General features: G+C 37.9%; 1 protein-coding gene across 3 annotated transcripts in view; it reads left to right on the top strand.

The window, feature by feature from the left end:
* Window positions 1-27,468, top strand: part of LOC105471104 (mannosidase alpha class 2A member 1) — a 175,574-nt gene that overhangs the window by 5,455 nt on the left and 142,651 nt on the right. For all 3 annotated transcript variants that reach the window (XM_071098627.1, XM_071098629.1, XM_071098628.1), the window contains exons 2-3: window positions 18,866-19,120; window positions 21,523-21,667. In XM_071098627.1, coding sequence (XP_070954728.1) covers window positions 18,866-19,120; window positions 21,523-21,667 — 400 coding nt within the window. The remainder of the gene's footprint in view (window positions 1-18,865; window positions 19,121-21,522; window positions 21,668-27,468) is intronic.

Below are 27,468 nucleotides of genomic sequence, written 5' to 3'. Positions count from 1 at the left end.
TGTCTGGGCTGTGGGCATAGTAGTGACTAACATGACCACTTTTATTTGTTTTTGAGTCAGCTATTGCTTTTTGTGATAACTGAGAACTTTAGTCTTTTTTGAAGGAGTGAAGTGTTGAGAGTTTCCTGGAATGAGTGGTTCCCTAGCTGTTGCTGATCACCTGGTTTATTCTTAGCTTTTTTTGCGTTCAGGAGTCTTAGTTTTCCCTTGTTCTCCAACTTCTGTAATCTTTAAGAAAATGAAAGGATATTTAGCAGCTCTGATGACCTGTGTTTGCTGGATTGTAAAGGCCTTATTGCATTTTTTGTCCCTTCTGTCTTGGTAAAGTTCCTGATAGCGGCAGCTTTTGTAAAAGTTTGAGCAGAACTTAAGGCAAGGAGGAAGAACTCTAAAATAGTTATTTTTGCTTCTCAGTTGTTATTAGTAGGTTAATCAGAAGAAGAAGTAGGACATTTTAACTAAAATGGGTTTCTGTTTCAGTTATCAAGCCAAGCTGCTATTTTTAAGGTTGAAACCATGTTTAAATTCAGACAGATTTGTGGATTAATTGTACTGAAATGGAGCTCACATCTAGTGCTTTAGTGAGTATAGCTAAATTTGCCTATAATAGGGAGGAAGTAAATCATTTGATTTGATGAACTGTGTCACTTGAGGTCATAGCATAGCTTTTCTGAAAGAGTGCCCTGTTTAAGGTAATTATATTTTTATGCAGACAGGCGGATAGTAGGTATCTAGTGAATATCTTTTTTTTTTTTTTTTTTTTTTTGAGATGGAGTCTTACTGTGTCGCCAGGCTGGAGTGTAGTGGTGCAATCTCGGCTCACTGCAATCTCCGTCTCCCGGGTTCAAACGATTCTCCTGCCTCAGCCTCCTGAGTAGCTGGGACTACAGGCGCCCGCCACCATGCCTGGCTAATTTTCGTATTTTTAGTAGAGATGGGGTTTCACCATGTTGGCCAGGATGGTCTCGATCTCCTGACCTTGTGATCTGCCTGCCTCGACCTCCCAAAGTGCTGGGATTACAGGCTTGAGCCTCTGCGCCTGGTCGGTATCTCTTAAATATCTTAATGTTAAATTTCTAAATCTAACATACTGTTTTCTAAAGAAGAGATCAACTTTAAAGTACTTTAGTTTAAAATGGTACACGCTCTACCATTTGCTGCCTCTATCCAGGGTTTGCAGCCTCTTTGCTGTTGACATTTTGGGCCAGAGAATTCTTTGGTCTTAAGGGCTGTCCTATGCATTGTAGGGTGTCTAGCAGCATCCTTGCTCTCTACCCAATATCTGCCAGCATCACCGTTCTCTCTCTGTCCCCCTAGTTGTAGGAATGAACACTGTCTCCAGACACTGCTCTCAATATCCTCTGGGAGTGGGAATCATCCCTGTTGAAACTGCATTGGCTGTGGTTTTGTCAAAGTCCTATTCTTTATACCCAGTACACATCATTAGCACTTTGTGTTTTAGGAAGGAGTGATCAAAAGGCTGAAGCTCAAAAAGCCAACTAGCATTTTTTGATGGGTGAACTCTATTCTTCCTCAGGATGCCTAAAATTCACTTACATATTTAGGATTCTAAATTGTAGTATGTTACAAAAAATTACAAGGATAGATTATGTTCATATGTAAGTTAAAGGAAAAAATGGAAGATTATTATAATGGAACTTAAAAAAATCTTTTCCAATCGGACATATGTATTCTGAGAAAAACATTAGGGTCTGGTAAATAGATCATCTTTTACTTTCTTCCAGTTGAATTAGAGGTTGGCACTTGTCCAGATTTATTCCCCTTGCCTTTTAGCATAGGAAGATAAGGTATATTGATTAATAAGGTAGTATAAAAATTGTCTGCAAAAATGTTTTGAAATGTCTGCAGTTTTCTCAGGCAGACTATTTACTTTTCAGTATATTGTTTTTATTTCTGTTAATTTTGATGATTCTGGTTACAACATTTTAAATATGTTCTTGAGATGAGAAAAAGCATGGAAAGAAACTGGGAAATAAGGAGAGTGGATAGAGACTTTCCTCCTGATCGTTTCATTTTGTCCTCTAAATAGCATTTTTTACGAAAGTGTGATGGAAGTGGGAAGGCAGGGAAAGAATGAAGTTCTTGACAAATAATCTTCTTTCTTTTGTCTCCAAGGCCTCTGGTTTTGAACTTTGCCTAAGTCAGCTGACTATGAGTGAAATCTGCCTGCTGCCTGTCTTTGTAGGGCTGTGAGCTAAGAATGGTTTTTACATTTTTAAATGGTTTAATAATGTTTCATGACATAGCCATAGTCATTCATCTACCAATTTTCTCTGGCCACTTTCTCACAGCAGTGGCAAAGTTTAGTAGTTAAGACAGAAACTGGCTCACAAAACCTGAAATATTTACTATCTGGCCCTTTTCAGAGTTTGCCAATCCCCAGGTTAAACTATATTTCTCTAGTGTTAATAATGGAGGCAAATAGTATGGTTAGATCTGTTAAAGTATATGTGAGTTAATTAAAGACAAACAATTCTCATAAATTGGTTATTAGATAAGCATTGGTCAAACTTTGTGTTTTTAGAGAGTGGTTTAAAACTTGTGTAATCTGCATGTTTCATAGATTTCCAGGTATCCTTGGGGAACTTCGATGCTAGAGCACGGACATGCTTGATGAGTTTGCTTCTCTTCTTTCACCTGAAGGTTTTACACTGTAGGACTGCTCTGGGAAGGAAGGTTCTGGGCCATGAACTAGGCAAAATTGATCCGTAGCTTCAAGACGGAAATAATGACTTTTTGGATCTGCTGTAATTCACAGATGGGCTTAATTCTGAGCCCAGTCTGATTGCTTGGGTTAGTTCTGAGAAGGGAGAGCTCAGGTATAGGTATCTTCTTCATAAGATGTTAGGTAGAATATGAAACTCAGCCAGTCTCTGGGATCTTGAGCGTTGCTCAGCTTGGAGGCAGGGTACTTTCAGGTTGTCAGCAGAGGTACTGACCTGTTCTTCTGCTTATTGAAGAGTAATTCTAGCTAATTTTCATCATTTTCTTCACTTTTAAAGATTATATGTCACTTTCTTTGCTATGACACAGGCCAACACCTCATTTGTGTCCTCAAGAGATTTTAGTATCATCTTTAAATTGCAGTATACTTAGTCTGAACAAAATGGGGGCAATGTGTCTCATTGAGTAGTGTTAAGGTTAGTGTTAAGTAGAGTTAAATATTTTTTTTTCATTAAAAAAATGTATGCATTTTTGTATTTTTCACATGTAAATGGATTTACCACTGGCCGCCTTTGCAGAAGGTGCCTTTGGAAGTCCAGAGAAATTAAATGCTTTTTCCATGAGCAGAGAAGACTCCAAATTTGACCCTGTCCTATGTTCTTGCCGGTGCAGTTCATTGGCTTCAGTGAGGAGTCTGGAGAGCTGGGACTTTACCAATGATTTTTTTTCTTTTAAACATGTACAGGGTACAAATGCACATAGAAATAATTCATATGACATAGAAAGGTACACATTGACAATAGAATCCCTCTCCCTTTTTTCCCCATCTTTAGTCCACTCTTCTCTGAGTCCCACTTCTGACCATTTCTTTATGTTCCATGTGGGTTTCCTTCTTTAACTCTAAATACGTGCATATACCTCTTTTTTGATTTTTGTTTCAATTTTGAGCTATTGTTTCCCTTTATAAGAGATGGAGAATTTAACTCAATACCCTCACTCTTCCCAGGTTTTAAAAAGTTTTGTATTCAATTTGTTTGATATACATTAACAACTTTCAATGATGTAATTGCATTTGTTTTCTTGATCCATCAACTTTAGACCTAAAGCGACTCCCCACTCTGTCAGTCAAGGAATTTGGTACTTCTCAGCCTTCTCCCACTCATTTCTTTTCCTTCTCATTTCTCACCCTCCCTCAGCCATCAGTTTTTTTACATCAACATACCTTATGTCATCTACATTTCATCCTGTGACTGAATGTGTTATGTGCTCTGACTATAGGTTGGTTACAAAAATTGAAAGCCAGTAAACAAGGATACAGAATTTTAGGTAGGAGGAATAAGTTCAAGAGATCTATTGTACAACCTGCTGATTATAGTTAATGATAATACATCGTAGTTTTGAAAATTGCAAAGAGTAGATTTTAAGTGTTTTCACCACAAAAAAGAGTATGTGATGTAATGCGTGTGTTAATTAGCTTGATTTAGCATTCCACAATGCATGCATTTTTCAAAATGATATACTTGATAAATACGTACAATTTTTATTTGTCAGTTAAAGAGAGCTTGTTTGGAGGTTCCAGCAGGGGAGTGCAGCTCCTTGCATACCCTTGACCAAAGACCAGTCCTCCTCTATCAGGGATGGTCATCCTCTTTGACTGAGCATGCAGCTTCGGGAGGGACGCACATAGAGCGGTGAGGGAGGGAGGGGACACCCGCCTAGCCAACCAGATCAGCCAAATCAACCCTGGTAATCAATGGGTGACAGATTTCACAGCCAGATTGCCCTCACATCCTATTTGTCAGTTAAAGAAATAAAAAATGTTAAAAAAAGAAAACCAGTACATAGTGTTTTCAATTTTATGATATTAAATACCATTCAATATATGTCAGATAGTTTGGCTTCCTAAGAAGAAGGGATAATCTTGATAATTAAACCTGTGCCACTTGAAGGAAATATTCTGAGCATCAGAGCAAGTGGAGTCTCTTATATTCCAGCTGGTGAGAATCATGCTGTATTTCAGTTTCCTTCACTTCTGGACCATGACTTCCTTATATGTAATTTTTGTTTTTTCTGTCTATTTCTAATTCCTTTCCCTTTTCGTTAGTGTCAGAGGAAATAGAAGTTATTGATTCCTATCTCTTGAATCTCATTATTTAAAAAATCATTTTACAACTCAGTACGCACCAACATTTTGGTGCCTTGTGCCTACTCAGGATTGAAAGTATGAAGTTTTGCCGGTTTTTTTTTTTTTTTTTTTTTTGGTTGTTCACAATTACTATTTACTCAAATTGCCATTCTTCTTCTTGAACTGATAGTGCTTTGTTTCCTTTGTGATGAGAAGCCTTTCCCTTCAAGGTGAGGACTTTGGGGCTAAAGATGTACTTTGCAGCAGTTCCCTTCTGTTTCTTTGTACCACAGGTGTAGAGGAATGTGGAATTTATGGGTCTTGGCCTTGGTGGTAACATTTTACCTGTAGAGCATCAGAACATTGAAGCCTGAGAATGTGAATCATTCTTAGCATCATTTTCTACATAAAGTCCTGAATTGGTGTCTTTAGAATCCAGTGAAGCAGTCATTCTTTTAATAGTCACCAGCATTCCAGAAAAGTCATACATATGAAAAATTCAGGCATAGAATTGTAGAGTAGACTGAGTCCTTCCGGGACAGGTATTAGTCTTTGATTTTTCAGATAAGGGCACCGAGTCACACATAAACTAGACCTCAGCAATTTGTCCAGTCACAGCATACCTGGGACATGCATCCTGACTTATAATTCACTGGCCTTCTGGCTGTACTATACCCATATCCAGCATATATTTGAAAATTTACTGCGTTAGGTAATATGGAAATTATGGTAGACATATATTACTTGCTTTGAAATAACTTTTTAGTTATTTAGAAAAACAAACTGCCATTTGTTAAACTATTAGAGACAGTTAAGTGCTGTTATTCATTAAAAGTTAAAGAGGTTAGAATGTTGCCTGGCATATAGTAAGTGCTCAATAAATGCTAGTTGTTACCAATGGACAGATTTGTAGCATACCTATTATGTAGCAGGCACTGTTCTAAGTTCTGGGGATACAGGAGCTAAGACTAAAACAAGAGTCAATATTATTTTATATTCCTGATATAAAGGCAAAGGCCTTAAAGAGAGCTCAGAAACAGAAACAAGTTCTGGTGATGGCCTGGCTTAAGTTGACTAAAGGAGAGGGTAAAGAAGCTAAGCTTTTCCTGTTGGATAATACTTTGAAGGGAGAAAGAAAATGGCTAGTGTAAAGTACGGTGCTTCTGAAGGCTTTGAATCCTAGAGGAGATTGGCTTGATTTAGAATCTTTGGTGCCTATAAAGAGTAGTTGGGAAAACACTGTAGGTAATTCAGGATCGGATTGCAAATTGCCCCGAGAGTTTGTCTGAAGAGTTATGAGTTAGATGGTAGTGAACCACTCCAAGTTATTGAATATACCAGCAAGCTGCTTGAGAAAAGCAGTGTGAGAGAATTAATTTTGTAGAAAATTTTAGACCTGGAAAGGAGCTAAGAGAATATTCAATCTAGATTATTCTGGTAGCTGTGTGTAGGAAGACTCAAGTAGGAAGGCAGCTGAGAATCTGTTTGAGGTAATATAGACATAAGGCAGTAAATCCCTGTACCAGTATTGAATTGGCTAGAATTGAGAGGATGAAAAATGTGGAGACATTTTGTAAAGAGAAAGACCAGAGCTTTTTAACAGATTTAATCAAGGGTAATGATGAGTGGCTTGAATCAGAGAATTTCTCCTACCTTTTTCCATTGGGGTATTGGAGACTGGTTGTACTATTTGCAGAAGGGGATAGCTTGAAAGATAAGCTGATCTGGAAAGCCAAGTTCGGTTTCATTTATGATGACGTGGATGTTAGTGGAAATAACCAAGTGGTCTGGAAAGCCAGTGAGAGATCAGGGAAGGGAGATGCTGATCTGGTAGTCATCAGCATAGCCGAGAATGAATGAGCTCACTTGGGGACTGTGCTGAGTGAGGGCAGGGCCAGGTACATTTCTTATAACCAAAAACTGTACATCTTACATTAAGAATATTTTGTAGCAGATGTTAATGAAATAAAGCAGCTTGTGTTCAAATTGTCAAACTAGCAGCTCATGGATCACCTTACCTAAGGAAAGGTAAGATGATCAGAAGGAAGGATTTCTAAGAAGCATTTTAGTAGGAGTTTAAAAAAGACCCTTCTCATCTTTGGCACAAATGATAGGACTAAATTATTTTTTTCTGGGTTGTTTAAGACAGAACATAAGTTGTGTGTGTGTGTGTGTGTGTGTGTGTGTGTGTGTGTGTATGTGTGTGTGTGTGGAGGATGGGCAGACAGGTCGTGGAGAGGGAGAGAGAGAGATTTATTAAGGATCAAAATGCAACACCCCAAATAGGGGACTGAAGTTTGAAGGTTGTTCTGAAGGTCAGACATATTTCTGAGAATACCCTCCAAATTGCCTGTTGTTGATGGTAAAGAAAAACCCCGTTCTGTTGGGCTGGTAGCCGACCGCATTAACTGGAGAAGTAAAAACTGTCTTTGACCCAGGGCTACCTCTGGAAAATTTGTAGGGTCAAATAATAACACTTGAGGTATCGGATATTTCTTCCAACTTTTAGGTAGAAGATCCAACCAATAATTGTTTTAAACAAAAGAGATTTGAGAAGAACTCCAGAAATTTGTATCCTTAACTCATCTTTGATAGCCAATGGTATGATATTTAGAGGTTTGCTATAATCGTATTGTTATATATTATGTTATGTCTTACTGCTGCATTTGTTGCTTCTGTGGTATGTACTGTGTCTCACCTTGCCCTTGTAGACCAGTTGGTACAGATGGATTTTTATAAAGAAAGACAATAGGAAAGAATTTGTAAAACTTTAGAGTCTGTAGTGCTTGTATAAAGAATAGTTTGGAAATTCAGAATTTATAGTAATTCAGATGAGACTTGCCTAAATACCTGTCTCCTGTCAATAAGAAATAGAAGGGGGGACTTATTCAGGAAATGATTAGTATAAATAAGGTTGAAGGGGGGTTGATTATCTAATTAGTACAACCCTGCCTTCAGAGGCTTTCCAAAACTATTTCTGTATGAAAAACAATCTCAGACATGTCAGTTGCATTTATTTTAATAGGCCAACACTGTTTAGGTTGATTACTGACAATTATTTTCTTTTTGTGTTGAAATTGTTTGTCAAAATTACTTGTGTAAAATTATAAGATGTTGACAGAACTTTTGTTAGCATATCCTAACATACAATACATGGCATTAATTCGTGGTAAATGTGTTTAGGTAGTATAAATGGATAGTGCCTAATAACCTTGTGTACAAAGATAAGCATTTGTCATAAATGTAAGACAGATTACCAACATAGACCAGCAATCATTGCCTATATGATGTGTAACAACATGACCCTGGTTAGCTGAGAATTGTTAAGGTCTGAAAGTGTATCACGTGAACCTTCATGCAAGTTCTTGGGTGGGATACACTGTTGGCAGATTCTGTCAGAGTGCTAAGCATAAGAATATAAATTAAAAATAAGTTTTAGAAGAAAAGTCGGTGTGGTTTTTAAAAAAAATTCTGCAAAGAATAGTGTTCCATAGAACAGGTTGGGAAGTGCTGAATTAAAGAAAGAGTTCTATTAGTCAACAGTTAATATGTTTAGTGCCACTTAATTGCAGTTATTAAATGGATCTGTAAGTAATAAAACTGCATTTTATTAAAATTTTATAATCTACATATTTTGCCCTACTTATACACCCTTCTTCCAGTCATTTTTAAGTGGGTATCTGTTTTGCATAGTCTCATTTTATGTAATAGCTTGGTGTCTAAAATGTTGCCTCAACAGGAGGTAGTTTCTGTGCAGCCATATTGGGCTGGTGCAGATAGGGCCATATGGTTCTAATCTAAACATACATCTGAAAACTCATAGGGTGGAGCTGGTGCTGTTTCCTGGAACCTGTAGAAAACGTCAGCAACTGGAGTCCTGACCACATTTTTGGAGGAGGGTGGTGAGGGAATGGGATGCTATTATTTGAGGTCAGGACTTGGATCCTGTGTAGTGACTCTGGCAGCTACTAGCTTGGTGGCCCAGCTGCAGTAGTCATGAGTCCCTTGAGTGCCCCGCCAGAGCAAGGGATGTTGGGCTTGGAGTCCCAGCTTTTCCCTTCACAGTCATTTGGCACTCTGACCTGCATCTGAGCAGCTTCTGTTACTGTCATACCTAGGCAGGTGTGAGATTTATGAAAAATGATTTGCCTGGGCAAAGAGTGTATTGCTTCTGCAATTTGGTGAGGGATTCTGTAACTATGTATTTTTTGTGCTCACATCGTGAGGGCATTTATTTCTTTGAATGAACAAGTGGCTGCACAAAGACAGATTCCACAATTTTGAAGAAATTCAGGCATGTTAAGCTCTCAGTCTGGAAAATACCATTAAAAGGTTTTCTATAACTGGCTTGTGGCTCATTGATAGACAGGTGGCCACAGCCCCAGTTCACACTCTTTTTGGCCTCAGCACTACACATCTTAAGGGGTGGAATGGGCACTTGGAAGGTTACCTGTCATTTTATCAAACTCAAAGGCCTTCCTGTTAAGTTCCAGAGATCTGACTAAAGGCAGGGTTTTTCTGTTGAGATTGAATAGTAGCTGACTGACCAGGGACTGCAGCAATAACGATGACACCCCTGCTAGAAATACAGACTCTCTTTTACCAAATCGCAGTTCCTATATTTAGCTTTAATGCGGCGCTTCTTAACTGGGAATGTGTGAGAATCGCCTAGTGAGCCATTTTAAATTATAAAAGGCAGATCTCTGCGCTTTTTCTAGGTAATCCCATTTGTTCCCATTGCTTGAAATTCATATTTATTCTGGCCACTCAAGTTTATATATTTAGCCCTGACTTCTTTCCTGAGTTCCAGACTTGCATGTTCACTGACACCACCATTCAGCTATCTAATAGTTTCAGAATATAACATTTGCCCCTCTGTCTCCGCCCCAATAACTGGCTTGTGGGCCTGTTCTTCTAAAATGCCACCCATAATCCTCCCCCTTGCCCTAGCAAAAAACTCAATGCCATTTTTTGTTTTCCTTTCCTGCCCCTCCCATTCCTAGCTCATCTTTCTTGTCATTCTTTCATGTTCCTTCCCTGCCTGTCCAAGCTACCATGGCTTTTACCTGGCAAACTGCAGCCTCTTAGTCCATATGCCCCACTGTGGCTCCAGAATGGCTTTAAATTTTTTAATTGATTGATTCTAAAACTCAGTCTAAGATAAAGATGTTGATGCTGCTTTTTCTGAAAATTACTTTGAACCCTAAAGGGTAACTCTGTCTTTTCTTAACTCCTTTATTCAGTTAGGTGTAGAGCCTTGTTAGACCAAATTATGCCTGTGGGAGACAGTTTATGAGGTTGCACGGCCTCACCCTCCATTGCTTGGGCTCACAGCTCCTTTGGGTCATGGCTCTCCAGCTCTGATGATAGAGCTTTGGGCAAGACTTTCTCTAAAAAGGACTAAGCTTAAGAATACTTTATAAGCTTTATTTTTATAAGGCCAACTATTTGCTAGGTATATTAGTTTCTTATTGCTGCCATAACAAATCACCACAAAGTTAGTGGCGTAAAACAAGAAAAATGTGTTGTTATACAGTTCTTTAGGTCAGAAGTCTGAAACAGGCCCTACTGGACTAAAATAAAGATGTCTGCAGAGCTGCATTCCTTCTGGAGGCTCCAGGGGGGAATCTGTTTCCCTGCCTTTCCAGCTTCTGGAGGCTGAGTGCATTCCTTGGCTCAAGGCTGCCTTCCAGCAATAGCATCATTCTGATTTCTTGTGTCCTCACATCTCCCTCTCTGGCCTGACTCTTCCATTTTCCTCTTTTCCCTTATGATTACATTGGGCCTACTCAGATATTCTAGGGTTTTCTTCCCATCTGCAAAGCCTTAAAATTAATCACATCAGGGAAATTCCTTTTGCCATGTAAGGTAAGGTATTCACAGATTTCAGGGATTATTAGGACAGGGACATCTTTGACTAAACATTATTCTACTTACTGTACCAGGCACTATTTACATTTATTTGCATATACTAACTAATCCTCATAACAACCCTGTGAATTAGGTATTATTAATTCTCCCCATTTTACAGATGAGGAAGCTGCAGCACAGAGAAGTTATGTAACTTTGAACTTGCCCGAAGTTACATAGCCAGTAAGTAGTGGTGCCAGAATTCAAATTTTGGTTGGCTTCAGAGTCTGTTCTTAATTATGATGCATACTATCTGGAGGTGCATATTATAGTACCCTTCAAAGTGATTTTTCAAAAGCCATACTTTTCACATATGTAGCAGCAGCTGCAATAATACCTTCTTCACTGCTTACTTGTTGGCAGGTCCTGTGCTAAATTCTTTCATAGCCATTCCAAGCAATAGGTGTTAGCATCTGCATTTTGCCCATAAGAAACTGAGGCCCAGGATTAAGTTACTTCCCCAAGATCACATGGCCAATAAGTGCCGAAACTGGTATTGGAAGCCAGATAGCCTGAATAGGAGCCAGTGCTTAGCCATTAGGCTGAATTGCTTTCACCTTTATCTGGTGAAGGACATCATTAACGATAAAGGTAATCTTTGCTCGTACATGGTGGGCACATTTGATGACATAATCAGAGTCCAGAAAGAACTTGGTGTGTTGGAGTGATATATTGAATCTAACAGAATTAGATTTGAAGGAAAAAAAAAACGTAAATGAAAGGTGGTATAGATCCTAAGTTTCAGATACATGCATACACATTGGAGTAAAGTTTTGTTTCTTTTGAATGCTACCATTGGTGGGTATATTATAAACATATCTTCTACAAGTCTTATAACTAGAAACTTGATTTGGTTGAGTGCAGATCTTATATCACTACCATGATAGGAAATAGTCCAGAATTATCATGGGGTTCTTTTTCCAAACTCCCTTCACTCCCCACATGAGGTGAAAATAATAGTCTCTTGAGCTAGGTTAGTGATGGTAGTGAAAATGGAAAGCTTTTGATTGGACTGTACGGAATCCATAATCTTTGCTCTAGAAAGGGAGTCACATATTGTACTATATTCACCAGGTCATGATTGTCATCCTGTGGCCAACGTGGGTCCCATTCTATATTATTTCCCAAACAGCCCATGAAAACCACCCTATTAATTAGCTCTTTCCTTCCCATTCTTACCTACTTTTTGGAATGCAGTGAAGACTTCTTTTGGATTTTCTTTCTTCAAAAATGGTTAGTGTGTTTTGTTTTTATTTGTATTATTTTTGGTGTGGGTTTATATGCCAAAACATTGAATACTTGGAAAAAAATGTTATATGCCATTTTTCTTTCTTTCCTTCCTTTTTTTCTCCCAATAAATACTTAAGGTCCTGCTGTGTGCTAGGTAGGTAGGCATCAGGGTACAGTACATTGAGTAAAACAGCTATGGTGCCTGTTGTCAATATAGGGATTCATTTAGTGAGGAAAAGAGGGAAGCAATACATGAATAACATAGATAATTGTAATAAAACTATGGAGGAAACAAAAAATAAGTTGAGATAAACCATAACACGAGGAGGCCTGTTTTAGAATGGCTGGGGAAGGCTATGCAGAGGTGACATTTGGCATGAGAGTTAAAGCATTATGTAAACAGAGACCATGTACAAAGGTTTTAGGGTGGGGTGGGGAGGAGCTGGCTTGGAACAGAGAGAAAATCAAGGTGAAGCTAAGTTGAGAGAAAGACATATTCAGTCCTTACTGACTGTGGTGTGCAATGTTTTGATTTTGAGGGTGCCTAACTAGGTAGAGATTAAAGCCCCTTACTGGAGACCTGAGGACTGTGGGTGTCTTTTTGAGGAGTATGTTTTTTGGACTTAAGTTTGAAAGACAATTTGAGGCATCAGGTAGGCATTTGAATATATGGGTCTGTTTTGCAGAGGCGAGGTTCCAGCAGGAGATATAAATATGGGAGACATCATGGAATTTAAATCATGGAGTGGATGAGATCATGTAAGAGAGTTTAGAGAGGTAAGAGGCTCAAGAAGCTAACCTTGAGGTACTCTAACATTTAGAGGTTGGGAGAGAAGGAACCAGCAAAGGAGACTGATAAACAGTTGGCAGGAGGAAAACCTAGGGCATGTTGTACTGGGAATGAGTAAAGAAAACGTTTCCAGAGGGAAGGAGTGCTCCATTGTGCCTGATACTCCCTGAGATGATGGATAAGGTAGGGGCAGAGTGCTTTTCATCAGGCTTGTAACATGGGAGTCTTTGGGGACTTTACAGGGTCAGTTTTGGAGGAGTGGTGAGCAGATACTGATTGTAATGGGCAGATGAATGAATGGGAGTTTGTAAGGAAGGGGGATAATGAGTAGAGAGAGACTTTTGATAATCCTGGTACATGAAGTGAGTGGGGCTCTGGAGGGGAATGGGAATGTAAGGTGTTTTATTCAGGGTTCTCCAAAAAGACAGAACTGATAGGACACACACACACCACACACACACGAGAAGGGAGTTATTAGGAGAATTGGCTTATTTGATTATGGAGACTGAGAAGTTCCACTATAGGCCATCTGCATCTGCATGCTGGAGAACCAGAGAAGCTGGTAGCAGGACTTAGTCTAAGTCTGAAGGCCTCAGAACCAGAGAAGCCACTAGTGAACTTAGTCCAAGGTGGAAGGCCCAAGAACCCAGGGACCACTGGTGTGAGTCTAGAGTCTAAAGGCTGGAGAACCTGGAATTCTGACATCCAGTGGCAGGAGAGGAAGAGCTGCTAGGCTCTTGGAGAGAGAGGGTAAGAATTTGCCCTTTCTCTGCCTTTTTATTCCATCTGGGCTCCCAGTTGATTGGATGGTGACTGCCACATTTAGGGCACATCTTCTCCACGTAGTCCACTCACACACCATCTCCTCTGGAAACACTCTCACAGATACACCTGGGGCAGCTCAATAATTCTAATCAGTTGCCAAACCACCTGGGTTTCACTTTCAGTAGATAAAGGATGGGCTCAGTGCCTACTGAAGCTCTGAGAATAATCAGTGTTTGACCAGCTGTCTGGATATTCTTTTATCTAGTCAAGTTGAACCCCAAATTAACCATCACATGGGGTTAAGCACAGAAGGGTGGAAGCACAGGAGTTTGACTTTTTTAGATGTATATAGCATATAATAAATATTAAGTTGAACCATACGAAACTGGTGATATTCGACCTATGAGATTGTTTTACCTATGAGAATGGCAATTTCGTATAGTTTGATCTAATAGAACATGTTGTATTACTGAGAATGAGTTGCTTTTAGAAGTGGAGCTTGATTGAGCAATATTGAGAGGGTTTAATCAAAAGGACAAAGAACAGAGTCTTGGAGCAGTTGAGATAAATGGGATTGTTGCTCTGCAGAGGGTTGGCCTTTGAAGCAGGGAGAAGGAAAGACACACACTTTTCCAGGAAGGCAGGAGAAGATACACAGATTCAACCATGCTGGAGGGATCACGATGAGGCCAATACCCAGCAGGTAGTATCCTATTTGAGGTAAATAATTATGTAATAAATGTACGGATTTAGCTGTAGATACACACTGATTTTGTTCATAGGACTGAGTGGGTACTGATCCTGTTCTACCTTGTGGTAGACTCTTAAGTTTTTTCTCTCAAAGGTCTTTGATAGGTGATTTTTTGCTTGGTTTTTCTCTTTCACTAAAAGTGGAGTAAATCAAATATCATAATCTCCTTCCCCACTCCTGAGCAGTGCAATGCTGTGGCCTCCCTGTAGAACTGATTAGCAAATCAAAGAATAAAGGAGTTTTTTCACAGGTGATTTTCTTGCCCTACAGAAAATTGTCTTTTTCAATGTTACTATCAGTATTCTTTGACTTCTTAGCATAATTGAAGCATTATCTATGATTTCTGTTTCTTTAATGCAGACTACAAGTGCATCCTTTTAAGGTCATTCTACTCTTCTCTGTCACACGTACAGAATTTGCTTATGAGGTGTGTTCATTTCAAGAATTTAACCTGTTTGGAGGGAGACTTCATTCCACTACATAATATAATTTTAGAAATGATGTTCTTTAGACCATTGTGTGCACATATCCCTAGGCCATAGTTTTCTCCATGTACTTAATTCAGTATAGAATTCCAGGTACTGATCATTAATAATATCTTTAAAGCTAAATGAGATTGAAAGTCATCTTTAATGGCTGTAGGATCATTTTTTCATGAACTATCTCCTCTAATGTTTATTTTGAATAATACTCTTATCCATGGATTATGGGACCAAGGCCATAATAAAAGTATTCCCAGTAAGGGTTGTCTTCTTATTCAGTGTGTACTTGTTGAGCTATAGGCAGTTTTGCTGTGTATGTGGCTCTAAAATGATCTTTTCCTCAAAGTACAGAAAGATCTGGAGAAATGTGGGCACTCATGTATTAAGTTTGTAGTATTGTAATATTGTAAGTATAAGATAAAATGTGGTATCTTTTTTTTTTTTTTGAGACTGAGTCTTGCTCTGTCACCTAGGTTGGAGTGCAGTGACGCGTTCTTGGTTCACTGCACCCTCTGCTTCCCAGGTTCAGGCAGTTCTCCTGCGTCAGCCTTCCGAGTATCTGGGACTACAGGTGCTTGCCACCACACCCAGCTAATTTTTATTTTTTATTTTTTTATTATTTATTTTATTTGAGATGAAGTTTCGCTCTTGTTGCCCAGGCTAGGGTGCAGTGGTGCGATCTCAGCTCACCACAACCTCCGCCTCCCAGGTTCAAGCAATTCTCCTGCCTCAGCCTCCCGAGTAGCTGGGATTATAGGTGCCCACCACCACGCCCAGCTAATTTTGTATTTTTAGTAGAGATGGGGTTTCTCCATGTTGGCCAGTCTGGTCTTGAACTCCCAACCTCAGATGATCCTCCTGCCTCAGCCTCCCAAAGTGCTGGCATTACAGGTGTGAGCCACTGTACCTAGCTGCTAATTTTTGTATTTTTAGTAGAGACGGGGTTTCACCATGTTGGCCAGGCTGGTCTGGAACTCCTGACCAGGTGATCCACCTGCCTTGGCCTGCCAAAGTGCTGGGATTACAGGTGTGAGCCACCGCACCTGGACAAAATGTGGTATCTTTTTTTTTTTTTTTGAAACAGAATCTCGCTCTGTCGCCCAGGCTGGAGTGCAGTGGCTGGATCTCAGCTCACTGCAAGCTCCGCCTCCCGGGTTTACGCCATTCTCCTGCCTCAAGCTCCCATGTAGCTGGGACTACAGGCGCCCGCCACCTCGCCAGGCTAGTTTTTTTTGTATTTTTTAGTAGAGACGGGGTTTCACCATGTTAGCCAGGATGGTCTCCGTCTCCTGACCTCATGATCCACCCGTCTCGGCCTCCGAAAGTGCTGGGATTACAGGCTTGAGCCACCGCGCCCGGCCCAAAATGTGGTATCTTTAAAAGCTCTGTGATGATGGCATTTTAGACTAAGGTGATGTTTTATTTTATGGAGATGTGTAGCTGTACTGCTGGCAAGATGAATCAACATGTTCTAATACTGCTTGTAATAAGAGTAACTTGATTTACCATTACCTACTGCGGTAAATTGGTATCTTCAGTATTGGAAATATTCAACAGAATGTATCAGAAGGGATTTCAAAAGCTGTAGTCTATGGTGTTATGATAAGTGAACAAAAGCATTTCCCCTATTCCAGACAGCCTTTGATAGCATATGTATTTAGGAAAATATATACAGATTGATCAACTGTGTACCTGACTCAAATATTTTTAGTTTCTTTGGGTTGAACTTTGGGTTATGCCAAGGGATCCCCTTTGGTCTTCTCATGGAGAATCACTTGTAACCAATGTTGATGTGCACTTACAAAGAAGGGTGTAAAGGTTTATAGGACGATACTGCTCGACAGCTTTGCGGATCTGGAATCTACACAGTTCAGCTAGCTTCTCTATTTGAGTCCTGAACTAGTGCACTCATCTCCCGTTTCCTTTGCTTTGCCATTTCCAGTTGTAAAGTGATGTGTGCTCCCTCTCTTCCCTTTCACTAGTGCAGTGGGGCTTGTCTTTCAGAATGAGATCTGTGCTAAAACTTTTTCTTGTCTCTGTGTATGCTGATAAACAGGCTTTAGAGTTCTATCTTGTGGTGATATATCACCCCACCCCATCTTAGATATGACAATTGCCTTTAAAGGACTACAGTTTTGATGTGTAGGGGGCTCTTTCTGTTACGCGCTTCTAAGTAGAGAGGCCTGTGAGAACACCTTTCAGGTCTGAGGAGGTATATGGCTATCTTGTGCTCGTTTCTTCTCTAACATCAGGGCTGTAGATATTCACCCCTGGTGTTGTATTGCCCCCAACGCCTGCCACCCCCGGTGATTTGCTGCTAATTTTGGCTACTTTTTTTTTTTTTTTAATTCCAAAATCTCTTGCAGTCTCTTCAGACTTCTGCCAATTCTGGCATAGTTTGCTCAAATGATTGGTCTTTTCTTGGTAGATCTCAGTCTCTTAACTTCTCCCTTCCTCTTGTTGAACTGACCAATAATCTGTGAGTATAACCCTTATATCTTGTGTGTTATATGGTCTTTCATATTTTTTCCTAAAGCATATCATGCTATACCTACTATTTTTAAATGGCCTTTTCGCCACTTTATCTTCTGAAAATACCTTTCCTTACATTTCTGTTTTAAAACAATTTATATTTCTAAATTTTCAGTGGGTGACATCCCTTCCATGATAATGAATCTATCGTTTGACCAGTCCCCTACTTTTGGGCATTTGGATATTTTCTGTCTCTTTTCTCTTTACCCTTCTTCCTTCTTTCCTTTCTGCTTTTCTGTTATTTCCTGGTAATGAGTATCCGGAGTTGTTTGTTCACCATGCATATTGTTTTTTAAAACCCTAATGTTTTAAATGTTTTAATGTTTTAATGGCCGGGCGAGGTGGCGCACGCCTGTAATCCCAGCACTTTGGGAGGCCGAGACGGGCGGATCACGAGGTCAGATCGAGACCATCCTGGCTAACACCGTGAAACCCCGTCTCTACTCAAAAAATACAAAAATTAGCCGGGCGTGGTGGTGGGCGCCTGTAGTCCCAGCTACATGGGAGGCTGAGGCAGGAGAATGGCGTGAACCTGGGAGGCGGATCTTGCAGTGAGTGGAGATGGCGCCACTGCACTGCAGCCTCGGCGACAGAGTGAGACTCCATTTCAAAAAAATAAAAAATAAATAAAAAAAATAAAACCCTAATGTGGGTTTTTTGAGGCTTTTGCTAGTTATAACATCACCTTGTATGTTCAAAGACAGAGGCTCGTATCTTATGCATGTCTTCCTAGCATATATGCCTGACGCAGTGGCCATTCACTAAAGAATTATTGTTGAGTTTCAGAAATATGAGGGCCATTTGACAAATAAATGAGTACCTACTATGTACTTGGAACCCAGGATATAGGGGTGAACAAGGTAAAGCTTGTCCTTGCTCTCATAAAGTGAGGTATTATTTTGTATAACAAGGTTTATGTTGTAGAGATGGTAACCCTCTTAATGTGAGGATCAATGAAAAAAATTTAAGACACACAGTATAGCAAAAGCAGACTGAATGACTTAGGGTGTGGTTACTTGGGAGATGTTCATGCTTATGGCTAACTGAGTTGACTAATTGATTTTTCCATACATGATATTTCTTATTTAGGATTATCCACTAGTGTTAAGGGATTGAGATGGAATGATCTTTTTCAAGTTCATACTTTTTTGACCCTTAAGGGATTGAGATGGAATGATCTTTTTCAAGTTCATACTTTTTGAACCCTTGTAACTCTAGTCAGTTATACTTAAATTAAAAACTTCATACTTGAATATAATATGCTGTTGTGCTTAGTGATTCCAGAGACCCAAAGATCTTTTAGGACTGAGGTTGGGGGGAACAGAAATATTTCCCAAAATATTTTTGGTCTTTCTGTTGCACGTCTTAAAATATGAGTAAACAAAGACTGCAGCCGTGAAGATTTTCTGCTATAAATTGGTGTTTCAACCCTGGCAGCTGTTCATGCTTTCTGCGATCCCACTTATAAAAGTGGAAAGTGAAGGGTGAGTGGCTGCCCTCGTAGGCAACCACATAATTAAAAAAAAAAAAATGTGTATGCCTCAGCAGATCTATATTAGTATTTCATATAGCTGCCTTTTTCTTTTTTATTGTAGGGCCAGCTCTCAATGTTGCAAGAAAAAATAGACCATTTGGAGCGTTTGCTGGCTGAGAATAATGAGATCATCTCAAATATTAGAGACTCAGTCATCAATTTGAGTGAGTCTGTGGAGGATGGTCCGAAAAGTTCACAAAGCAATTTCAGCCAAGGTGCTGGCTCACGTCTTCTGCCCTCACAATTATCCCTCTCAGTTGACACTGCAGACTGTCTGTTTGCTTCACAAAGTGGAAGTCACAATTCAGATGTGCAGGTAATGTATACATTCATTAATAATCACTGGGCTTTTTTTTTGTTCTTTTTAAGATTTGACGTGATGTCTGTTCTGACTTGGTAAGTTGCTTAAACTCTTTGGATTATAGTTTCTCTTTTTGTAAAGTACTTTGATTAGTCACATGAACATAATGTTCTGTTTAGTGATAAAATTCCATAATTCTGTTGTTCTCAGTTTATCTTACTATTTTATACTTATGTGAATACAGTCTTTTTGTATGCTTTTCAGTCTTATTTTCTGTAATGGTTGAAAACCTTTAGAGGTTTAAATTTTGCCAGAGATTTTTTTATTTAACCTTCCATTGGAGAATACAAGAAAAGCCCTGTTCTTGTCATATATCAGTTGTACATTATAGATTTTGTACAAAGTAAGGTTAGACTTTTTTTTTTTTTTTTTTTTTTGCTTAATATCCTTTTGCAAGAGGGAAGGGAATTATTCTAGAGCTGTACTTTCCCGTTTGGAAGCCCCCATCCACATGTGGCTACTGAGCACTTGAAATGTGACTAATGTGGCTTGAGATGTGCTGTAAGTGTAATATACACACACAGTGTTTCAGACTTAGCGTGCAAAATATCTTAATTCATTTATATATTGATTATGTGTTAAGATAATATTTTGGATATACTGGGTTAATGAAATATTAAAATTAATTTCAACTGCTTTGTTTTACTAGACAATTAAAAATTTGGCTTGTATAATATTTCTCTTGGACAGCGCTATTATAGAGGGCAATGGAGTAAAAAACCCAGCGTCAGAAAGGCCTTCTGCCTTTCTTAAACTCAGAGTGTTTCACTTACACTGGCTTTGCAAATTAGAGCAAGGCTGTGTTTAACCTTGTGCCTTATACCAGAAACTGGATTTTGGTGGAAGGATCCTAAGGGGTGAATATTTTAAAGTTTGACAAAATTATTTGGCTTCTGGCCTTGTTTTCGAATGTACACTTTCCACTAACTGCTGAGGGACAGAGAACATGATATGATCTTGAGGTCATGGCTCACAGGCCAAGCTGGAAGCTGGGGAGAGTGGAGCTAGCCAGGTCTTGCACCTGCAACCTCATCAGCTAGAATGTAGCCAGATTCTGATAGGATCAGAATCCTGTGCTTACAGGGATGGCTGTTTCTGTGAGGTTTGACTTTATTCAGTTTTTTGTTGAGTGCTTCTTAAGTACCTAGCTAGCCTTGTTGTCATCCATGATAAGGAACAGCAAAAAAAAAAAAAAAAAAAAAAAAAAAAAAAATTTTATATATATATATATATTTGTTGTGTGGTCTAAATCTGGGCTGGACAGAAAGGAGTTGCAGAGCAACCATGGAAGTCAGGCAGAGCAAGTCAGGAGGGTACTGGGAGAGCTGCAGGACTGAAGGAAGAAACAGAGACTGCTAAGACATCCTCCTACTCAGTTCATTTCCAAAGATTTGTCGGCTCATCCTTGAGAAGATTTTATTTTATTTATTAAAGTCATATATTCCATAGGGAGAGAAATATTATTGCCTTAAAATACTTTGTATTGACTTTTATGTAATTTGTTTGGCCTTTAAATTTTTTTTGTAACTCATTTATATATTCGGATGTGAGTTTTGTAATCTAGTTTTAACATAATTTAAATTTTACAAAAGGTTGTTTGGTTGTGTTGTCACATTTAATATTATAGAGACTGTGAAGAACAAAAGTAAAGTTTTAGATTTTTTTTCCCACTGTTTTTTCCTTTGCATCCAAACATTATTAGCCAGCAGGAATACTGCATTGAAAAGCTAGAAAACATTAGGATACATAAAAACTAAATCTCAATTTAAAAAATTTTCTCAATTTTTAGATGATTATGCCTAGTTGACCCTGTTGTAGTTTTACTTCTAGGATAAAATAGGTAGATAGAACATATGCTACATGGAAGAGTAGCTATAGATAGATGTATTTTTGTTCAGGTATAGATTTTTAATATACACGAGATTTACTATAAAATAAAGACAGCTCAAAGTAAAATATCATTTTCAGTACTATTTTTGAAAATACTGAAATATCTGGTCATTATCAAATTTCATCAGAAATTTTTTTCTTGGTTCTTTTTCTATAAATTTCTATTAAATTGTTTTGGAAATAAAGTAGGGGAAGAAGGAATAGAATGAACTTATTTTTTATTAGAAGCAGATGGGAGGGGATTATTTATCAGGGTAGTTTTGTAGCACAAATAGCATTTCAAGCCTTTAAATGGTGATGAAATATTTTCTACTCTAAACTCCTCAATTAGTGTCTACCGAAATAGTTTTATTTTATAAAATATATATGCATAGTATAGCAGTGAATAATTTTGAGCAAATATTTACCAACATTAAATTTAAATTAATAATGGTTAAACTTTAATTTTTTTTCTTTTACATTTTTAGATGTTGGATGTTTACAGTCTAATTTCTTTTGACAATCCAGATGGTGGAGTTTGGAAGCAAGGATTTGACATTACTTATGAATCTAATGAATGGGACACTGAACCCCTTCAAGTCTTTGTGGTGCCTCATTCCCATAACGACCCAGGTAATTATTTGCACCTCAAAAAAACCAGGAGGTTATTAAGTTCCTTTAGGCCTAGAGTCTTTCAATGAGAGTCTGGTAGAGGCCACTTCTCAAATTTTTGAGACATTATTCTCTGACTTTTAACATTAATGTATTCCTTTTATGTGTCATTATGTTTTAGTGTTCTCATTTTATCAATTTATGTGCCATTCAAGGATAGTATCTGTGCAGTATGAAATGGTAATAAACAAAAAAGAAGGGCTTGCCTTTGGGAGAAAAACGGTATATACTTTTAAGAGACTGATTGTTGATTTTAGTAACTTTTTGTAAAATATTGCATGGGAGAATTATTTCATGTCTATGAAGTCTACCTTTAAAAGAGGCAGAATACTCATGGGAAAGTTTGAATCTTTAAAATAGAGAAGCAGTATTAAATGGTTTAAGAACCTTGGTGTTGATTGGTTTCAGGCACATACGAATGTGAGTCTCAGCTCTCTGTATTTATCAGTGTTAGGCAACTTTAGGCAAGTTACTTTGTCCCTCTGAGACCAAATTTTTCCCCTGGTAAAATGAGGATAATAGTATCTGTTTCAGTAGGGTGAAAAGTAAAAGAATCATGTATGGCACAACAGTAGCTGCTGTCATTATTGTTACTACATATGATGGCGTTTATTTACAGGGGCCATAGATTTTCCCCCCTCCCGCTCCCCCCTCACCCGCCAAGATTAGGGGAAATTGTTTCAATTGTAATGGAACATAGGATTTGATATACGTCTTTGTTGGTTTGAGTACACAGGCACAGATAATTTATTTGCCGCGTTTTTTTTTTGTGGAGGTTGGGTGGGGGGTGTATTTCTAAAGACTTATTTTGAAGGAGTGTGTTACTTTTCTTAATATCTTGATTTCATGATTACTGTCAGAAGCACTAGTAACCTAATAATTTGAAGGTTTTTTTCTTTGCTTCCAACATTCATTTATCTTCTACTTACATTTTTTCCCCATTAGTTTATTGGCAGATATTCCTATTTTTCTATTTCTAAGACAATAAAACATGTTACTTTAGGTCTGGACACATGATTTAGTGAAGCATTTTTTTGTGTGTGTGTGCTGCTTTTGGGTGTGAGATGTGAGCTTAGATATTGAAATGCTTGGATTTCTAGACTACTTCAATATTTAGTATGCACTGACATGTAAAGTGTATGAAATCAATATTCTGGAAATTTGTGATGAGCAATTACTGCACATCAGCTTCTGACTTGATTTCCCTATCTTTGATCTTAATGTCTTTATCTTTTCCTACAAATACCTGTTGGTGTTATGTTTTCCTCATATATATTTTAGATTGTCTTTCTCCTTAATCTTAGCCTGTACCTTTTAAATCCAAACTCAGGGAAGGCTGGGCATATGGAAAGACTTCAGGGATTTGGAGCCAGGCAGAATGAGGCTGGTATCTTGGCTCTGCTGTGTATTGCCTGTGTGTCCTTGGGCACATTGATTTGTGTATCTGTAAAATGGAGATGATACAGGTGGAGTAGCATCTTAAGCCAGGGTTAGTTATAAAGTAATTATAAAAGGTGATGAAAATTACATCTAATCCAGATTTCTTTGCTATTTATTCACTTGAGTACAGATTAGTTAGTACATTTGCATTTAGGGGATGCATATGAAAAACACATATCTTTGATTACTTGACTCACACTCAGTGAGGTGAGGTGCTCACACTTAATGTAGGATCTAGACAGCTTATGGCACTGCAGATTTTTTTTCTCTATAAATCTCATAATCACTGTTGAATATTCAATTATTGAGTGAAATGGTGAAAGAGCCACTTGTAATATCTAAATTGTTCTCTCTTCGCTTTCTGCCAATCACATTTAGTTTAATTCTTGTTACTTAATTGGGAGAGTGATGTGATTCCATAGTATAATCTTCCTTGTAGGCTTAAAAATATACTTCTAAGTATGTCTTGTGAGCCTTCCTCATATGAAGCCCACTTCTTCCTTTTTCTTGATTTTTTTAAAAGACCTTTATTCTGTCCCTTTTTCTGCCATTTTTAATTCTCACCAATCTCATTTCTTGTTATTCCATACATGGGCTTTTAACTATAATAGTAAAATCTATGGTTTACCAGGCAGAGTGCCAGATGTTTTACAAACATTTAGTGCATACCCATGAAGGTTAGTGCCATGATTCACGATGAAGGTGTTACCAGGTTACACAGCTAACAAGGGGCACCAGAATACTTTCCTGACAATTTACCTGGATCTCGCACTAAAGTAAATTCTAGTGGCAAAGAACATATGCTCCCTATTAAACACACTCTCCTCGTGGCCTAGCAGAACACTTGGCATATAGAATAATTGCCAAAAAGATAAGGCCTCTTTGACCTTTCTCGAAGCCCCTCCGCCACATACTCATACTACACACACACACCTCCACACTTGCAGGTCTTCGCAGATGTAAACATTTACAGCACTTTTACTTGGTCTCCTCACTAGAATGTTAGCTCATTAAGGGCCAGAACTTTGTTTTATTCACTGCTGTGTTGGGAATGCCTAGAATCATAACTGGCACATAGTACTGAGTCATTAAGAGTTTGGCTAAATAAGTTAATGAGCTAATGAATCTGACTCTTCAAACTAGGATGAAACATTTGACTTATTCCTTGGCCTAGGCTTTTCTTTTAAGTTCCCTCCTTCCTGATGGCTACTTATTTCTACTCTAAAACAAACAAACAAAAAACTTATTTAAATTACTCTTTTGTAATTTTGTATACTAGAAACTGGCCGTAATAAGCTCTTTGAGGGCAGGATGGCTCTTGATTTTTAGACTTTTTTTTTGTTGTTTGCATGACTATTCCTGCTTAGTTAGTAGGTCATCTCCTGAGTAGACATCCTTAATAAGAATTCCTGACTGTAATCTCTTTCGGTATCCTAGTAACTATTGCTGAATCTTTTTGTCTTAGTAAAAGATGTTAATGACCCTGACTCTCACACCCTTCTCCACTTGGAAAAAATAATTGTCAGAAACAAACCTTTTAAAACTACAGTGATTTTTGCTGTCAAGCAAAATGCTAGAGAGAAGAATCCACTGACTTAATAATTTTCACTATTCCTTAACAAAAGTAAAATATTGGCAAACTAAATTATTCTGTGAAAACCTGAATTATTCACATCATGAAAAACCATTCTTTTTAATAGAGGAAAAAGAGAAAGATGTGTTCATATACGCTCCAAGTCAAAATGTGACTCTGTAATGGGAAATCTTTGTATAATACTCCTAAATGAATGTGAGGTTAGGCAGTGTTCTTTCTAAATGAGATTTATAGAGAGATTTGTTTGAATTTTCTGCAGCAACAATTTAAAACGAGCTGTAGCTTAGTAGTTTGTTTCATTGGTGGATTTTTGTCTATTGGGGATAGAAATATTTGAAATAGATTTTTAAAAAATTGTTGTATTTAGTTCCCCAACTTTGTGAATTTATGTTGCTGTGTTCTTCTGTATATAGATATCTTTCTTTTTGGACTGAGTTGGTAATATCCCTCAAGAAAAGGTAAATTTCACAATATGTTGGTATCTTAATAAAATTCCAAATTATGTTACAGTCTGAAAACATGTAACAATTGTCATAAAATATTTAAGTGTTTTACATGAGTACAAACTGAATTGGAAAAGAATTGTGAAGTAAATGCTGATAACTTTGTACTGTTATGCTTTTGAAAGTTTTGAATCGTAGACCATGAAATTAAATGTTAGTTGATTGATACATGTTCATGTTGTATTTAATAAGCTGATTAAAACACAATTACAGCACTTTTGTATCTACAGTCTTAATTCTTTGCTTCCCACTAGTTAAACTGCTGAACTATTTGGTTAATTTTACTTCAAAGAAATCACAGTGTGTGGAGAGAAGATAAGGTATACTAAATGGAAGGTTGGACAGCATATTGTTAGTTAAGCAATTTGTGAAATGAACATTAGAAAATAATCCCCCTTGTGGTATGACTCTAAAATAGTAGGAAGACCTAGGCCCAAGAGTTACACTGGAAAATAATTTTCTTTTGTGCATTTACAATTCTTTTGCAGAAATTTTTATTGACTCAGAGGGTGATTAGGACTTTTCAGCTTTTTTTGTGTATAAAATTAGGAGACAGATGTTTGCATTTAGTATTATGATAATTATGTATCCTTTAAAAAAAGTTTGTAAAAAAAGAATAAAAACATGAGGAAATCAGTGTAATATTTTCAAATATTTCCAAGTATAGTTAGAATTTGAAAATAGTTCTGGTCAGCCATAGTTGGCTAATGTCTCTATCAGGGGTGTCCAATCTTTTGGCTTCCCTGGGCCACATTGGAATAAGAATTGTCTTGGGCCACACATAAAATACACTAACACTAACAATAGGTGATGAGCTAAAAAATAAAATCGCAAAAAAATTTCATAATATTTTAAGAAAGTTTACAAATTCATATTGAGGCTCATTCAAAGCCATCCTGGGCCACATGCAGCTCGTGGGCCGCAGGTTGGACAAACTTGATGAAAGGTGGTGGAGACTTAGAAGTCTGGTTGCTAACGGAACTTTACTGATCAGAATGAGACGGTCATCAGAAGGAGAAGTTGTATGTGAACACTGTTTGGGGAGTACTTTATTTGGTATAGCTACTGCAGGATAAAGTGGATTCTTTGGTTTTGACTGCCATAATGGGAAATTTTAGTTTCTGGAGCTAAAATAGTATGAGGAACGACTGCGATCTGGCATTTATTGCCTGTCCCGCGTCAGGTGAGTGACAGCTCTTTGTTACTTTTTACTTTGTGTAATTCTTTAACCCTGAAAAGTGGTAAATTAAGCCACATTTAACAGGTGAGGGCAGTGAGGCTAAGTTAGGGTATAGTAATTTGTTCAAAGTCAGTTAATTTAATTATACATTCTCAGAGGTTGGTGAATTGAAGCTCAGGGTTGCCTGATTGTAAAATCTGTGTTTTTTCCATTTACGTCTTTTTATTGCCTCTTACGATACTTTACTTAGTTAAAATTATTCTATTCCTTTTCTTCTTGTGTTGTAGGCATTAGCCAATTTAACACATTTATCTGGACTTTGGATTGTTAATAGAGTTGTCAGATTTAGCAAACAAAAATATAAAATAGTTAAACTTGAATTTTCAATAACAATGAATAGTTTGTGTGTGTGTGTGTGTCCCAAATATCACATGCAGCATGCTTATAGTAAACATTTATTTGTTGTTTATCTGAAATTCAAATTCAACTTCACTCTGCATTTTATCTGACAACCTTAATTGTTAAGGAAATTGTAGCACTTAAGAGTTAAATGGCTCTATATGGCTATCTAGAATTCTGTTTTTAGAGATCTCTAAAATATGTGTGTTGAGATTCCTTTTTAGAGGAAGAATAGATGGTTTGGTCTCTCATTGGACTTTATTCTTTGAGGAGCACATATGTTAAGCAGCTGCTGAGAAATGTAGATGATCATTAAATAGCTCCTCTTTCTCCTAATTTCAGTTACCTTTGTCTATCTTTCAAGCCTGGGTGCTTCAAAACTCTCCAGTGCCCTGGTAATACAAATAATTACTAGCACTTAGGGAATTATTATGTTCTGTGCACTATTCTAGGCATTTTACATATATCACATCCATTACTCCTTTCAGCAACTTTATGACAGAGTCCTGTGGTTACCCTCACTTCATGGGAGAAGTGGCAGGAGAGAGCATAAGTGATCTGTTCATGGCAGGTCTAGGTTTGAAATCAAGTGATCTTTTTCTAGAACCAGGACTTATAACAGTTTTTAATATATTGCCTTTTGTGG

This window comes from Macaca nemestrina, chromosome 6 (assembly GCF_043159975.1).
Source record: "Macaca nemestrina isolate mMacNem1 chromosome 6, mMacNem.hap1, whole genome shotgun sequence".
In the NCBI taxonomy this organism is placed as follows: Eukaryota; Metazoa; Chordata; class Mammalia; order Primates; family Cercopithecidae; genus Macaca; species Macaca nemestrina.
The sequence above is the reverse complement of the archived record's forward strand: the minus strand, read 5'-3'. Positions and strand labels throughout refer to the sequence as shown.